Genomic DNA, 16,741 nt, shown 5'->3' with positions numbered 1-16,741 from the left:
GATGGATACAGGAATAGAGATGGATGTGGGAAAGTGGAGTCATGGGGAGATGACACCCCATGGAGGTGTTTGAGTCATGGATGGAGCCATGAAAAGATGCTCAGGAAATTCTCCCCTGTATTTTTCAGGGTCTGGAATATTGCCCAGTGGGGGAGTCGAGTCACCATCCCTGGGAGTGTTTAAGAGGTGTCTGGATGTTATGGTTTAGGGTTTAGGGGTTACAGCAGTGACAGGTTAATAGTTGGACTTGATGATCTCAGAGGTCTTCTCCAGCCCTGCTGATTTTATGATTCTAAACCACGAGCAGTTTGGAAACACAAACAGCTCCTCCAACTCATATTCCCCCTTTCCAAAAGGACCATCTCCTTTGGAACTTGATGCTGAGTCCATGTGTCACCTCCCATTCCACTTGCTGTTGTTAACTTGTGTAACAACACTTATACCTCTGTTGAAAGGGGAAAAAAATCAAACAAACAGTGCAGCAGCTTTCTAGGAGGAAAAACTCAAGATCAGCAAAATTTGGCCACTCTGGATGGGCCCAGCTGCAAATCCTTCGCTGGCTCTTGTCCCTTGCAGCCCTCCTGGGCTAACAAGGAGAGGCAGTAACATATTATAATTGTAAATTGTCCTGGAATATCATAAATAAAGTATCACCAGAGCTGGGAAGGGAGAGGGAAGGTATTTGCTGTGCTCACAGGAACGAGAGCAACTGCTGCTGTTTAATCTTTAATGAACAAGATGTTGCAAAGTGCTGCAAGTCACAGTGCGTTTGCTTAATGCTGCTCAGCCCCAGCATGTGGGGGTGACATCCCTGTCCCTAGTGCTTTGTGCCTGGCCATGAACCTTCCAGGCTGCTCATCACCCCTTGTGCCAGGCATCATCTTCCTCTGGTTGGGAACAGGGAGCAGGATCACTCCCTGGTTTTCTGGGAGGGGATTTGCAATCTGTTGTCAGCCCAACTGGCTCTTTTGCAAGGGCAAAGTGTCTCCTCCTCTCATAAATCCTGGAAAATGATGAAAATCAGCTTTGCACTGATTAAGGGAGTCCTGGTCCCTGTTTTCCTATTCCCTACTTGGATTTGCATCCCATTCTGGCCCAGGCTTGGGGAAGTGAGTGTGGAAAGCACTGGAGGAACTGGTGTGAATTATGTATAAGCCTCACTAATCACAGGCTGATTGAAATGATGAGGTGTTAATATTATCCCTCCATCGCCTCTGAGGGGATGTGGTGGCACCTGAAGGATGGTGGGACGTGATGGAGGTGGATGGGGCAGCTGCATCCCCACGTGTCCTCTCCTCCAGATCCATCCCGAGGCATCTGATCCATGGAAATGCTGTGGTTGCTCAAAATGACTATCCCTAAATACAGGAATGGGGGCAGGGTCATAGAATCACACAACAGTCAGAGCTGGAAGGGACCCTTGAGGATCATCTAATCCAACTCCTGCCCTGTACAGGACATCCCTGAGATTCCCACCCTTTGCCTTAGAACATTGGCCAAATGCTCCTGGAGCTCTGTCAGCCTTGGGGCTGTGACCACTGCCCTGGGGAGCTGTTCAGTGCCCAAACACCTTTGGAGGAACAACCTATGCCTAATATCCAGTGTAAACCTCCCCTGACACAAATTCCAGAGAGAAAGTACATGTCTCAAAGGGGTAAAGTCCATCATCACCTGTGGCTGCCTCATTCCTGGAAGTGTTCAAGGCCAGGCTGGGGCAACCTGTTCTAGTGGAACATGGCAGGGTGTTGGAACTACGTGGGCTATAAGGTCCTTCCAACCCAAACCATTCCACGATTCTCTGTTCAGCTTGAAGTTAGCTTTTTGGGAAGCACTGGGAGGTGAGAAATCAGGGAATGGAGGTACTGGTTGATATGAGCAGATGACTGTTTAATTTAGATGTAGGTTAAAAGATCCCAAGTATGTGGGGAGGATGGGAAGGGGTTTCCTGGTGGTGCTGGGACACACTGAAAGGCTCCATCACCCCAAGGGCTCCAAGGGGTGCTGTGATGTGTTGTCCTCGGGGGGCTGCCACCCACCCAACCACCCACCCAACCTCTCACTCCTCTGTCGTTCCGGGGGTACCTCAGCCTATTTGGAGGGTTCAGCCACATATGCTTCATCCCTAGAAATCCCCATGGGGTGTGTGGCTGTTGTTGTGTGCCAAAATCCCTGATGGGATTTTGAAATGAGGCAGAAATGGGACTTTTTTTTGCCTCAATGGAAGCATCTAGCCTCATCCTCCACATCCATGGCCAGAGTGAAACCTGCCTCCTCCCTCGCAGCTATTTTGTAATTGAAAGCACTGAGCATGTTCCAATGTGCTCCTTTTATTAATGTGTCACTCCTGATTTAAAAGGACATTTCATTTATCTCTCCCTTCCCCCTCCTCCCCCCTCCCCTTTTCTTTTATCCCCCTTAAACTGGATGTCGCAAGAATTCCCACTGCTTGCTAGCAAAAATACTCTTTTCTCCCCAGGGATGCTATCTAATCAGAGGGATGAATTTCCATAGGTCTGAATCTAATCAGAGGGTGGCCTGGCACACCGTTCACTAGAAAATATGTCTTATTTAAAGGAGCAAAGGGGAAGGAGAGAAGCCTGGGGGTTCGGAGCTGCCTTTGGGATGCTGATAACGCAAGGGATGACGGAGAATTTGGGTCGGGCTCCTCCTTTGGAGGTGCAAATCTGATGCTCAGCCCTTTTAAAATAGTTCTTCAATTCAGCAATACCTGTCACTGCTGGTTGCTTCTCCCCAGTAAAGCTAAAAAAGGGCCTAAATTGTGGATTTTGAGGAGTGGTGACACTTCACAGTTGTCCTCTGTCGGAAAGCGAAGGGAAGGGGAGGATGAGGGATGAGATTCGCACATCAACCACAGCAAAACAGCAGGTTTTGGACGGCTCCATCTGGATTTCTGTTTTATTTTTCAGTGCCTGACTTTGTTTTCCCTGCTTTTCCCCCTCCCCTACATACATCCTTAGCATTTTGGGGCCTGGCTCCTGTGGGGACTGTGCATCTGTTTCTCTCTGCTCTCCCTCTCGCTCTTCCCTCCTTCTTTTCCACATCTTCTGGAGTGATTTTGTTCTGAATTTGAGCTTTGACACTCTTTGAGCAGGTGGGGTTTCACCTTCCCTCCCCTTCCAGGCACTGCTGGGGCTCTGGCATCAGCACTCTGCAGGGTCCCTGTCCCCCCAGCCCTGCTGCAGTAAATCTTGTTGCTCCAGAGCTTTGCCTTTTCCATGCAGGATCTGCTCAGGAGAAGTGCAGGAGCATCCTATGGTTACACTCAGGCATTTTCAAAGGACTAGTTATCTAAATTTAAGGACCAGCCAAGCTAAAATTACCAGGAGTAGAAGTGGAAGCTGCTCCCTTTGCTATCTCAAAGTGGTTTTACAGCACATGAAGGGAGCAGAGGGGGGGAAAAAAAGCTCATTTTGGCTTCTTTTGACCCATCCAGATAATGCAGGTTGGGAAGGTGTTTGCAGGGGGATTTGCTGGGGAAATGCTTGGGCTGATGCATTTGCTGCACATGAGTGTCTGGGGCCACCCAGATTATGAGGAGTAGAGGTGGAAGCTGCTGCCTTTGCTATCTCAAAGTGGGTTTGCAGCACATGAAGGGAGCAGAGGGGGGAAAAAAGAGCTCATTTTGGCTTCTTTTGACCCATCCAGATGATGCAGGTTGGGAAGGTGTTTGCAGGGGAATTTGCTGGGGAAATGCTTGGGCTGATGCATTTGCCTTACCTGAGTGGAGGAGAGTGACTGGGGCCACCCAAGCTTGGGTATTTTTGACTTTAAAAGCCACCAAACACCAGGAGATGGTCTTAGCACCACCAAAACATCCGGGATGGAGATGCTTCCTCTTCCCATTGCAGCACACAGGCTCTGAAAGGGAATACCGTGGGAAGAGGGCTGGAAAACCATCTGGAGATGCTGCAGTTATGAGCTGGGAACTCCTGTGTCTCAGTAGTTCGTAAGCACGAGGGAAAATGCAATCTTAGCTCCGACTTTGTCACCGTCGGTTCTGCCGTCGGCTTTGTCTAATCGCCCTGTTGATCCTCGCCGGGGGTAGGAGGGAGGTGGAATTTCGCCCGGAGGCTCCCAGAGCTGCTTGCTGAAGTCAGAGCTTTTCCGCACGCATGGAGACTCTGTCCCCTGCACGAATCCATCCCCCATTTCCTTTGGGCAGCTGCTACTGTGCTGCCAAACATTTGCTCATCCTCCTCCCTTTGCTCCGTGCCTGTTGCTCATGTTGCTTTTGGAAATGTCAAAAGTGAAGCGAGGGGAATCGGGGCAGTCGCTGCAAGACCTCGTCTGACCTTCCTCACATCCCTCCTCCTCCTCCTCCCTCTCCCATCACTGCCTCTTTCTATCTGCAAAGCCCCGAATTCAAGGGGACCTCGTGCTGCGTTGGCAATCGCAAGGAATTAATCCTGATTTAGCAAGCTAAAATAAACCCTGGCCAGCCAAGGGAGAGGCTGGAAAGACTCTGGCCCTGATGGAGCAGGGATGCTGGTGAGGATTTGGGTTGCTCTCAGCATGAGGGAGGTGCCAGGATGAGTTCCCAGTGATGCAATCTTAAATTCCATCTTTCTATGCAGACACATCATTGATGCTCGAGTGGCAGTGCAGGGGCAGCACTGATCTCTGCTCTCTGGCAACCTGTGGCAGGACCTGAGGGAATGGTCTGAAGTTGTCAGGGGAGGGTTAGGTTGGATATTAGGAGATGATTCTTCACCCAGAGGTGTTTGGGCACTGAACAGCTCCCCAGGGCAGTGGTCACAGCCCCAAGGCTGACAGAGCTCCAGGAGTGTTTGGCCAATGCTCTCAGGCACAGGGTGGGATTCTCAGGGATGTTCTGTGCAGGGCCAAGAGTTGGACTAGATGATCCTCAAGGATTCTTCCAACTCTGATTATTCTGTCATTTCAGGGCTGGATGCAGCTAGGCATTAGGATGTTAGGATTTAGTCTAGATATTAGGAAACAGTTTTTTCCTGTGAGGGTGGTGAGACACTGTCCCAGGTTGCCCAGGGAGGCTGTGGCTGCCCCAAGCCTGGCAGTGTTCACAGCCAGGTTGGCTAAAGCCTTGAGCAACCTGCTCTGGTGGGAGGTGTCCCTGCCCAGGGCAGGGGGTTGGGGCTGGATCATCTCTAAGCTCCATCCCAACCCCTAAAATTCTCTGAGTCTCTGATTCTATGATTTCACCCTCACTCTGCACCCACTATGATACACCCCAAAACACCTCCAAAAAATCCCCAAACCATTTTTTCCCCCCTATATTTCCTTACATCCAGCTGGCTGCAGCAGCAAAGCTGCTATTGTAGCCCCCCAAAAGCAGCACTAGAAGGGTTTCTCCAGGTTCACAGCCCCATGCTCAATATGCCAGGCCACACTGCCTCGCTGGCGCAGCAGCACGTGTGTGTGGAGCGTGCTCTCCCGCAGGTCCTGCCTCAGATTTATAGCAAAAACACCGACAAGTTGTTTTACAAGTGATGCTGAGCCTTGATTCACTGGTGGGGGACAGGGAAAATCACCTTCTGCTCTTTGAGGGCATTTGTCTGCAAAGGAGGCTCTGGTTTTGCAGCTCTGTTTCCATCCCTGCTCCTGTTTTCCCAGTGCTCTGAACTTTGTCTGTGTTGTTTTTCCTCCTGATTCAAGCAGTAATTAGAAGAAAAAGGATTTTTGCAGTGGGTTAAGGGTTGTTCTGGGGTGTCCTGGTTGCAGATGGTGTTAAATGGGTGTGATCAGGGTACAGGCTGCTAAAGAAAGGCTTGGATCTGCCAGGCTGTCAATCTGTCATCTTCCAACAGCCTGAGGAAATAGAGAAAAAATAAAATAGGAATGCAATTGCCTGCCCTCCTGACCCTGCCTGCTCCGTGCTCCTGCAATAGTTTTGCAGCAAATCGAGGGGAAAGAGGGAGGAAACGACCAGACAGAGCCACCCGTGCTCTGATTTTCCCTCAGCGACGAGGATGGATTCAGCATCCAGCTAGGGGGGAGATAGGGAAGGAGCAGGCTGTGAGCCAAGGCTGGGCTGTAAAAACACAGGTTGGGGTTTGTGTGTCTTCTGATGAATCTGTTGGCTCCATTCCCATAAGGAATGAGCAATTTAGGGAGTTTTTAAGCAAGCACAGGGCAGGGAAATGTGGTCTGCAGTGGGGAGAGAGCCAGTGTGGGGCAGAAGATGGTGGAAACGAAGTCAGTGCCAGTATCTTCACAGGAAGGATGAGCTGGAGTTTGTGGAGGGGAAGAGTGGGATTTTCCCAAATTCAGGAAGGATTTTCTTCAGCTTGTCTTTTTTTTTTTTTGGTTTATTGGGAGCAGCCAAAATTCCTCACTGTGAGAGGACAAGACACCACACTGATGGGCTTGTCCCTGCTGTGAGATGCAGCCAACGCTCACTCCCTACAGCAAAGCTATACCATAAACCATCCCAGAACACTATTCTAGCACCTTGCCCATCCTTCCCTGGCAGCTCATCCCTCTTTTTCTCCCTGTTTTTCCCCTTTCCAGCTTACCTGACGGTCAGTATCGAGCCGTTGCCTCCCGTGGTGGTGGGAGACGCTGTCACTCTGAAATGCAACTTCAAGACGGATGGGAAGATGAGGGAGATCGTCTGGTACCGGGTAAGCGGCGCCAAAGCCTCTTCCCTGCCCTTGGGGATGGGAATGTGAAGCCACTGACTGCTTTGCTCCTGGAGGACAGAAGGTCAAGGCTGGATGGAGAAGGGAAAGGCAGACAGAGCTCTCTCTGATGGGAATATCGATTCCAGGAAGGAGGCAGGCAGGCTGGCTGCTGGCAACCTGGGTGGGCAGGGATGTAGGATGGCTTTGTGATCATCCTAAGAGCTCCAGGAGACTTTTTCCAGGTGTTTTGTTAGGTTTTCCAGGTGGATTTGGGGTTGATAGGCTCAGCTCGGTGCTGGGGGTTTACACGGAGGGTTGGTGCTGGTTGGGATTTGGGAGTCTGGAGCTCAGGTCAGCACAGCTTATAAAGAGGATTTGCATGTTGGGTGTGAAGTGGTGCAAAAAAAGAGAGAGGGGAAGGGGGAAATTAGGGGGAAAACGTGGGAAATCAGGCAAAATTGAGGTGTTTGAGGCTTGGGGAGCAATGCTGAGCTCTTCATGTTGACTCTTCACGTTGGGCTCTTCAAGCCTCCCCCAAAAACCTTTCTCATCTGTGTCCCTGAAGTATTTATGGGTATGGGATGCAGATCTGGAGGGAAGCAAGACTGACAGCATCTGGTGTTATTTGGGCAGGGGGAATTTGAAGGCTGGAGCTTCCCTCCCTACCAGCATCACTCCTGTCTGCACTGAGCCTTGTTCCAGCCTCAGACGTAACAAACCAGAACAGTACTTTTGGCTTTCTCCAGGGAATTTCAGGATAAGCTGCTAAACACAAACAAAACCCTCATGGTGCTTTGAGCAGAGAAAACCTGAAGTTTTCCAGGATGGGAAAAACTCAGTTCTTTGATCATGGAGGAGGGAAAGAAAGGGCAAACAGGTTTGGTAGCATCGGATGAAGTAGCTGCCTTTCACCTAGGAATATTTTTCCTTGGGCTTACCATCTTGTTTCTGCTCCCTGAACAAGGAGCATCTCTGCCTTAAAGCTCTTCTTCACATCCAGCAGGTTTATAAATAGGAAAAGGTACTCTCTGGACTGATATATATTCAGTTGCTGAAGTGTGGTGTGTGCACAGGAGTATTTCCATCAAGTCTTGGCTGGTTTTTGCTATAAATATCTGTATGTAGACACACATAACATTTAGGAGCACACCTGAATGGTGGATAGGAGAGTCAAGCAGAAGAATGTCATCAAAAAAAACCCCAAACCTGCCCCAAACTCTCAACTGCAGCTTGTAATTGGCTTTGTCTCCCCCTTCTTTTGGGGAGAAGGTTTTTTCCTGCCAGCACTGCCATCACCACTAGGTTTTTCCTTCCCTTTTCCACTCAGTAATATTGGATTAACCCACTTTCTCGTGTGCTGGGGCTGGATTTGCATAATCCCCCTGCGAGGAGGGCTGCAGGAGAACCTCAGTGAGAGGCTGATGCACCAGGGCGGCCGAGCAAATTATGCTCTGTGAAACCACAGAGAGAATGGGAAGGGAAAAAATAGCCCAGCTTTTATTTTTATCACCACAAATCCCCCTTTCTTCCAGTTCTTTTTTACCCCCCTCTTCCCTTTTTCTCCTTCCCCAGCAAGTTTCCTGCATTTGGAAGTTGGGTTTTCATGGAGCAGCTCAGGATTTCTTGAATTCCCTCCTGATTTTAGTGGGTTTATCCACTTTTTTCCTCCCATTTTGTCTCACTCATGGACTTTTGCAGCTGCCCAAACCTCCCCAGCTGCAGCTCCCTCATGCAGGAGGTGATGGATGGATTCAGGGAGCCGAGGAGGAGATGCTGGAGCTAAGGAGTTATATTTATACCCCTTGTAAATCATCCTAACACAGCAGCAGAGCAGTGGAGCAGGGTGATGTGGGGCCTCACTGGGGCTCCTCTTTCCTATGGTTTATTTGACAGGGAGCAGAGTGAGCTCGTTGAGTTTTAAGGACGCTGAGCTGCTCCAGGGGCACATGTCAGGCTGCAGGAGGGGGAAGGCAAAAGAAGGGAGCATGGAAGCAAACTCAATGGCAGAGGTTTTGTAGGGCATTGGCTGGGTGCATAGCCCATGGGATGCATCCACAACCCATGGGGTGCATCTATAACCCTTGGGATGACTCCATAACCCATGGGGTGCATTTATAACCCATGGGATGCATCCATAACCTATGGGGTGCATCCATTACCCATGGGATGCATCTATGACCTATGGAATGCCTCCATGACCCATGGAATGCCTCCATAACCCACAGGGAGTATCCATAACCCATAGGGTGCATGCAGAACTCATTGAGAGTGTGGATAACCCATCAGGGTGCAGGGTGGGTGGATAGACCATAGGGTGTGTGTAGCAGACCAGGAGCATCCATAACCCATTGAGGTGTGTGTATAACCTGTCAGGGTGTATGTATGACTTATGGGGTGCATAACCTGTTGGGAGTGTGGAAAACCATGGAGTAGGTGCTTAATGCACTGGGGAACATGCATAATCCATCAGGATGCAGCCATAACCCATGGGGTGCCTGTATGACTCATTGGGAGTGTGCATGACCCATCAGGGTGCATGTATAACCTGTCAAAGTGGGTGTATAACCCATCAGGAGCATGTGTAACCCATTGGGGTGCAACCATAACCCACAGGGTGCATCCATAACCTATGAGATGCATCCATAACCCACAGGTTCATCCTTAAACTCTTCAAGGGTGGATGTATAACCCAAGGAGTGAATCCATAACCCATGGGCTACATCCATAACCCATGATTGTGGGTGTATAAGGGCACATTCATAACCCATGGGGTGCATCCACAGCCTATGGGGGTTTTGCTATAACCCATGGGGTGGGTGCATAACCCCTTGGGGTGCATCCATAACCCATCAGGATTCATCCATAACCCATGGAGTGCATCCATAACCCATGGAACACATCCATAACTCTTGGGGTGTATCCATAACCCGTGGGATACATCCATATCCCCAGTGTGGATGTATAAACCCCTCTGGGTTTATACACACCAAGGCTGAAACTGATGAGGAGCTTCTTACCAAGGGGAAAATCCCTCCAAGAAGCACCACACTGCAAATCAGCACCTCCAGATCCTCTCTCCATCCCCTGGGAGCTCCATGGGAGGGACAGTAAGCAAGGCTGGCAGTAAGGGACAACCTTATCCTCAGGTCAGAAAACCCCTCAGTGTGAGCCACCAAAATGCAGCAGATTTCAGGAGACCTGAGAAGAGCAAAGGGACTTTTTCACAGCATGAACAACAACATGCACCATCTGCAGAGGTGTTAATTAACATTCCCCCACCCCTTCCACCATCAAATCACCTCCAGAAGGTGTGATATGCCCGTGAACATGTATAAACATGGGTCTGAACTCCTTGCCCCTTAGGTGAGTGCCCACAAACCCCTTGCAGGAGCAGAGGGTGGTGGCAGCCGTGCAAACCAGCCTGTAATGAGGCCAGGAAGACCCGGAGCTGTCAAGCTGTTATCTGGCTCCAGCGCTGGCGTCTCGGGGGTCGTGCTCAAGACCTGATTAGTATGGTCACTGCCACGCAGTGCGAGGGATAGGGAGGGAGAAAATGAGTTTTTGCAGCAGTGCAGAGCTCTAAAAAAAATAATACAGAAGCAGGAGAGGGAGGGGAAATCCTCTGAGTCTCTGTTCTGGCTCGGTACAGACATCTGGCAGCAGAGAGGGAAGAGGGAGAGGCAGCAGCCAGGCTGTACACACAGCCAGGGGCTCGGATGGTGCTTGGATCAGCTGATGGTAATTGCAAAAAAGTGGTTTGCAGCTTTGTGGTGTCAGACAAGGGCCAGGAGTGATTCCCTGGTGCAGAGCAGTGCTCCCACGCTCGCTCTCCCTCTGCCTGGTGCTGGCTGGGGGCTTGGCCCGGGGCTGTATGGCAGAGAGAGTGGGGATGGAGGGCAGCCCGCGGGGCTGGGGGCAGACGCTCTGCTGTGAGTAATTAGAGTTTGGTGCTCAGTCTAATTAGCAAGAAGAAAAATAACTCTGAGCTGGAGCTGGCAATGCTGGCTTCTCTCTTGTATGGGCAGTGCTCCTTGTAGCACCCATGGGGCACAGGCATTGCTCTCTGTAGTAGCCTTGCTCATTGTAGTATCCATGGTGGATGGGCGTTGCTGTCCGTAGCACCCATGGTGTATGAGTATTGCTCCTTGTAGTATCCATGGAGTAATGGACATTTCCATAGCACACATGGTGCATAGGCATTGCTCTCTGTATCATCTATGGTGTATGGGTGTTGCTCATTGTAGTACCCATGGTGCACAAGTATTACTCCCTGTAGCACCTGTAGTGCACTTGCTCATTGTAGTATCCATGGTGGATGGTCATTGCTTTCCATAGAATCCATGGTGTATGGGTATTGCTCTTTGTAGTATCCATGGTGTATGGGTAGTTACCTAACACCTATGGTGTATGGGTATTGTTCATTGTAGCATCTATGATGTACAGGCCTTGTTCTCTATAGTACCCATGGTGTATGGGATATTGCTCCTTGTAGTATCTATGGTGTATGGTAATTGTACCCATGGTGCACAGGCATTGCTCTCCATAGTAGCCTTGCTCATTGTGGTATCCATGGTGTATGGACATTGCTCTCCATAGTAACCTTGGTGTATGGGAATTGCTCCTTGTAGTATCCATGGTGTATGGGTAGTTACACAGCATCCATGGTGTATGGGAATTGCTCCTTGTAGCACCCATGGTGTATGAGGATTTCTGTAGCACCCATGATGTATGGGGTTTGCTCCTTGTAGCATCCACAGTGTATGGGTATTTCCATGGCACCCATGGTGTATGTACTTGCTCCTTGTAGTATACATGGTGCACAGGCACTACTCTCTGCAGCACCCATGGTGTGTGGTTATTGCCTCTTGTAGTATCCATGGTGTATGGTAATTGCTCTCTCTAGCCCCCCCAGCTCGGTGTATGTGCATTACAAAGCACTTTGCTCTGAGGGTCTCTCTCTGCCTGGCAAAGACTGGGGGGATTCCAAAATCTGCCAGCACAGCAAGTGGGGGCTGATGTATTCCAGCTGGTGGTGGCACTGCTCAGAGCCACCTGATCGATGGTGACAAAGCACTGTCCCCGCGGGGACTTCCTCTGCCACTGCCCATTAGGAGCAATGAGACATTACAGCTCCGGCCAGCAGCTCCCACGGTGGCTCCGAGCGGGAAATGTTGCTGGTGACAGTGATAAAGTCACTGCTTGCAGCAGCACCGGCTCCAGAGGAGGGGCAGGAGGGGTGGGGGGGCCAAGCGAAGGGCACACGATGTGCTGAGGCTATTCCAAATCTTTTCCTTGTGCTGGGAAAGCCCAGAGCCTCAGCAAATTTGGGATGCTCAGGAGGAGACACTGGGGTGTGGGAGGGGTGAGTGGGGTGAAGGAGCCAAGCAGCAGGCACATGATGTGCTGAGGCTGTTCCAAATCTTTTGCCGATGCTGGGAAAGCCCAGAGCCTCAGCAAATTTGGGATGCTCAGGAGGAGACAGGAGGAGGGGGCAGGTGAGGTGGAGGAGCCAAGTGAAGGACACATGATGTGCTGAGGCTATTCCAAACCCTTTCCCTGTGCTGGGATAGCCCAGAGCCTTGGCAAATTTGGGATGCTCAGGAGGAGACAGGAGGAGGGGGCAGGTGAGGTGGAGGAGCCAAGTGAAGGACACATGATGTGCTGAGGCTATTCCAAACCCTTTCCCTGTGCTGGGATAGCCCAGAGCCTTGGCAAATTTGGGATGCTCAGGAGGAGATGCTGGGAGGAGATTGGGGAGATGGAGGAGCCAAGCAAAGGGCACACGTGCTGAGGCTGTTCCAAATCCTTCCTATGCCATACAATTCTGTTGGGAAAGCTCAGAGCCTTGGCAAATTTGGGATGCTCATGAGGAGACACTGGGAAGGGACAGGCAGGGTGTGGAAGCCAAGCAAAGGGCACACATGATGTGCTGAGCTGCTCCAAACCTTTTCCCTATGCTGGGAAAGCCCAGACCCTCAGCAAATTTGGGATGCTCAGGAGGAGACACTGGGATGCTGCATTTTACCCCTCACTCCTAGAAAACATCTCCCAGAAACTCAAATCCCACTCCAAGTTTTCAAGTCAACCCAATTTACAATGTGTTGTGCTTCCAATTTCCAAACCTGCTTCCCTTTAGGAGCAACCTCCAGTTTTATAGATGTGGAGAAATTTTCTAAAATCCCAGCAAAGCTGCTGATGGAGAGATTTTGGGCCGGCAGCTGTGAGAAGTCTGACTCGTGCCATTCATCTCAGCGCTGGCTGGGTTGGCTCCACACCTCAGAGATGATAATTTAAGTGTCAGGATGGGGAACTCTTTTAATTCCTCATGCTCAGGCAGGGAGAGAAGGTCATGAGCATCAACAGAGTTTATTGAGTTCTCCATTCTGAGGGCATCAGCAGGGAGACCGGGATGTGCCTCCCAAAATTGCACAAGCCTCTTATAATATTGATTGGATCATTCATGTGGTTTAGGGATGTTGGAGAAGGGGGTAGTGATGCCCTTCAGGGATGGAGGTGGGTCATGATGTGCATTTTGGGATGAAACTATCTGGATTTGAGCAAATAAAGCAGCTACTCTGTGTTTTTGGAGGGTAAATTTGATGCTGGTGGCTGTGAGCAAGGGAGGAGTGAGCAGTCCAGTGAGCTCAGGGAGGGAGGTTGGATCTCAGCCAGCAGAGCTAAATGTGGAATCTCAAGGGAGCAGGTGAGGGAGGCAGAAAAAAAAGCTCAAAAAGGGGTTTTCCAACATGATGAGTTTCTCTCTGTGGCTCAGACGTGCACTTGGACACTGCAGACCCTAGTGATGTGTACTTGGACACTGCAGACCCCAATGCTCCCCTCCAAACACCCTGAGCATTGCAGTCACTCCTTGAAGTCCCTCCAGGGTATTTTTCCTCTTTCCATAACAAGTGCTTGTCCATTTGCTTGGAGAAATGATGTCCATTAAGCCCCAGGACACAAAGTCTGGACTGGAGCCCAATGATGCCCCTTTACAAGCCACTTTGTCCCCCAAAATCACTCCCTCCATCCCCTTGGTCCCACATCCATCACTTCCCAATACTTATCGAACCCTCTGAACATCCCAGCAAGAGGTTCCAGTGATATTAATGGTACTGATGTATTTTGGGGACAGCAAATGGTCAGGTCACCAGCGAGGTGAGGGTGGCAGGAGGGAGCTGCCTCTGTGACAGCAGGAAGGAGCAGGAGGTTAATGTGTCCCTGTGCAGTGGCAATCTCAGGGTTTTTGTCAGGAATAAGATTTTTACTGGGATCTATAAATAATGCATCATGTAGCCTCGGGCTGGCTGAGCTGGGCTCCGATGCCTTAAACGTGCTTTTCCTCTCCTCATGCCCCTTTTCCTTACACTCCTTGATGTGGAGATATAATTTGGGACAGTCACCATTGGCTGCTGCTCAATTATCATCCTTTTTTATCCCCAGCAGGAAACATGGGGTTTGGCTGCTCTCACACCCCCCTGGGCTTATCAGCAACTTTATATATGGAGCTCCTCTCCAAAAAAATGACCCCAGGGCACAGATGAAAGGCTGAAAGTAGGTCTAATCCCTGGAGAGAAACTATTTTCTATGTGCCTTTTCCTAGGAGCCTATTAACTGCCTGTAATCCCCTGAGGATGTGCCCAGGCTTTGGCATCTTCCCTTGCTGTGTATCCTCAGGGGATGTGAGGGGTCCGTGGAGGAGTGAACAGTGGCATGAATGATACTTCCAGCTGCATTTTCCCACTCCTCTCCTTGGATGGAGCTTGATGTTGTACCCACATCCATCCAGATGTGTTGGGAAACTCCTGTGGCTGCAAACTCCTGGTCTGTGGGTGTCATCTCCACCACTCCCCATCCCTGGAGCTTCCCTCCTGGCACTGTTGTATCCCTAAAATAATCCCTAAAACCCCTTTAAGATGATATACAAAGAGTTTCTCCATCCAGGAGCAGCTCTGAGATTTCTCTTCAAACTTACCCCAGGGGGTAAATAAGTCAGGGAAAATCAGATGTGTCCTTGAAAACTTCTCCTGGTTCCCAGGGCCAGAGATTTACAGCTCCAATAATTCTTCCTGCAGTTCTTTATCTCATGTCTGTGCCAGCATGTATTTTCTTTGCCATAAAAGCCTCAGTCTGGGTGAATAAATTTGAAGAGGTGGTTTACTGACAGCTTTTTTTTCTACTGTTCCCTCCCTTTTTGCCATAAAAGAGGGGGAAAAGAGGAATTCTAGAATCAAAGAGGAGTTTTGTCCCAGTGGGAGAGAAGTGTTGAGTGGGGAGAGTGGGATCTTGTCCCCAGGAGATGCTGATTTGGGAGGATCAAGCCTCAGAATTACCTGTGTCTGATTTGTTTTTAAAAATATCACTATTCTAACCCTCTGATGGATCAATCTGAGCTGGTTTAGCCCCAAAATGCACATCTCCACCTGCATTGCTTCCCTCTGCCTCTTCCTCTTTAATTTCCTACTAAAATTCCTTCTCACAAGTGTGGGAGATAAATCTGAAGGCACTGAGAGACATAGGGGAGAAACAAGTCCTCCCCAGTCCTAAAAAGAGCCTTTTTTCCACTTAAAAATTACAACCTCAGCAAGTACCTGGAGACTGGAGTCAGGAATGTGATAACTGGATGAAAACATGTGGATTTTGCCTTTCATCTCATCAGGCTTAATATAAATAAATAATATTTATTGAACATCAAGAAAGATATCGAGTGCACAGTCAGGAAGTTTGTAGATGACACCAGGCTGGGAGGGATGTGGAGCTGCTGCAGGGCGGGAAGCTCTGCAGGGAGAGCAGGACAGGCTGATCCATGGGACAGGGTGTGAGGTTCAACAAGGCTAAGTGCTGAGTCCTCACTTGGGTCACCACAACCCCATGGATGCTCCAGGCTCAGGGCAGAGTGGCTGGAGAGCTGGGAAAGGACCTGGGGGTGGTGGTGGCAGCGGCTGGACATGAGCTCAGGTGTGCCCAGGTGTGCCCAGGTGGGCAAGAGGCCAATGGCACTTGGCTTGTACCAGCCATGGTGTGGCCATGGGACCAGGGCAGTGACCATCCCTCTGTGCTGGCACTGCTGGGACACCTCCAGTCCTAGGGCAGTGCTGGATCTTCCCTTTTACTAAACATATCCCATGCAAGCAGCCAGCAACAGGTGGCAGGGCCTGGCCAGCACCCCGATCTGGCTATTTTTAAAAAGAGCTTATCTCTTCCTAGTTGGAGGGTTTTTTACATAATCTTCAGCCAAGGAAGGCCAGTCCTTCCCCCATGAGGAGAAAGGGGCATTGGGCAGGGAATCCCTCAGAGGGAACAAGGGACAGGACAAGGGGAACTGGCCTCAAGTTGCATCAGGAGAGGTTCAAGTAGGACATCAGGAAGAATCCAGTATAAATTATCCAGGAGAAAACTAGTGAAAAAAGGGTAATTAGACACTGGAATGTGCTGTCCAGGGATGTGGTGGAGTCACCATCCCTGGAAGTGTTCTAGAAATGACTGGACATGGCACTCAGTGCTCTGCTCTAGTTGACAAGGTGGTGATGGGTCACGGGTTGGATTCAATGTCTTGGAGGTCTTTTCCAGCCTTAATGATTCTGTAATTCTCTGATTCTCTATATAAATATTTGAAGAAGTCTATTATAAATATTAAAATACATTGAATAAAAATATGAAGATAAATAGAATCAAAGTCTTTAACATGAAAATGTATTTAAAGTCTTTAACATTAAAATATATAAAGATATTAAAAGACCAAAACTAAAAACCTTTTAAATATTAAAAAGTCATCACAAAGCTACTCAGAATTGCCAAAATTAACCCTGGCTACCTCCTAAATGGGGTTGATTTCTGTCACAGGTCACTGATGGTGGCACCATCAAGCAGAAGATCTTCACCTTTGATGCCATGTTCTCTACCAACTTCTCCCAAATGGAGAACTATCGGAAAAGGGAGGACCTGGTGTACCAGTCCACAGTGCGGTGAGTCCTTCATGGCAATTTTGATTCCCTGTTTTCAGGAATTTTTCCCCATTTTGGAATAGTTGAGGGGATGGAACTGTTGGAGCAAGTCCAGAGGAGGGCACAAAGTTGCTAAGAGGGTTGGAGCACCTTCCCTATGAGGACAGGCTGAGGGAGTTG

General features: G+C 49.7%; 1 protein-coding gene across 1 annotated transcript in view; it reads left to right on the top strand.

Annotated features, from left to right (window-relative positions):
* Window positions 1-4,268: 4,268 nt before the first annotated feature.
* LOC103799552 (immunoglobulin superfamily member 21-like) overlaps window positions 4,269-16,741 on the top strand; it is a gene marked incomplete at both ends in the record, with an annotated part of 18,755 nt that continues 6,282 nt past the window's right edge. The window contains 3 exons of the mRNA XM_009071885.1: window positions 4,269-4,369; window positions 6,508-6,620; window positions 16,461-16,582. Of these exons, the coding sequence (XP_009070133.1) occupies window positions 4,269-4,369; window positions 6,508-6,620; window positions 16,461-16,582 (336 nt within the window). The remainder of the gene's footprint in view (window positions 4,370-6,507; window positions 6,621-16,460; window positions 16,583-16,741) is intronic.

This window comes from Acanthisitta chloris, unplaced genomic scaffold (genome assembly GCF_000695815.1).
Source record: "Acanthisitta chloris isolate BGI_N310 unplaced genomic scaffold, ASM69581v1 scaffold10820, whole genome shotgun sequence".
Taxonomy (NCBI): domain Eukaryota; kingdom Metazoa; phylum Chordata; class Aves; order Passeriformes; family Acanthisittidae; genus Acanthisitta; species Acanthisitta chloris.
Note: the sequence above shows the minus strand (reverse complement) of the source record. Positions and strands in the feature narration are given on the sequence as shown.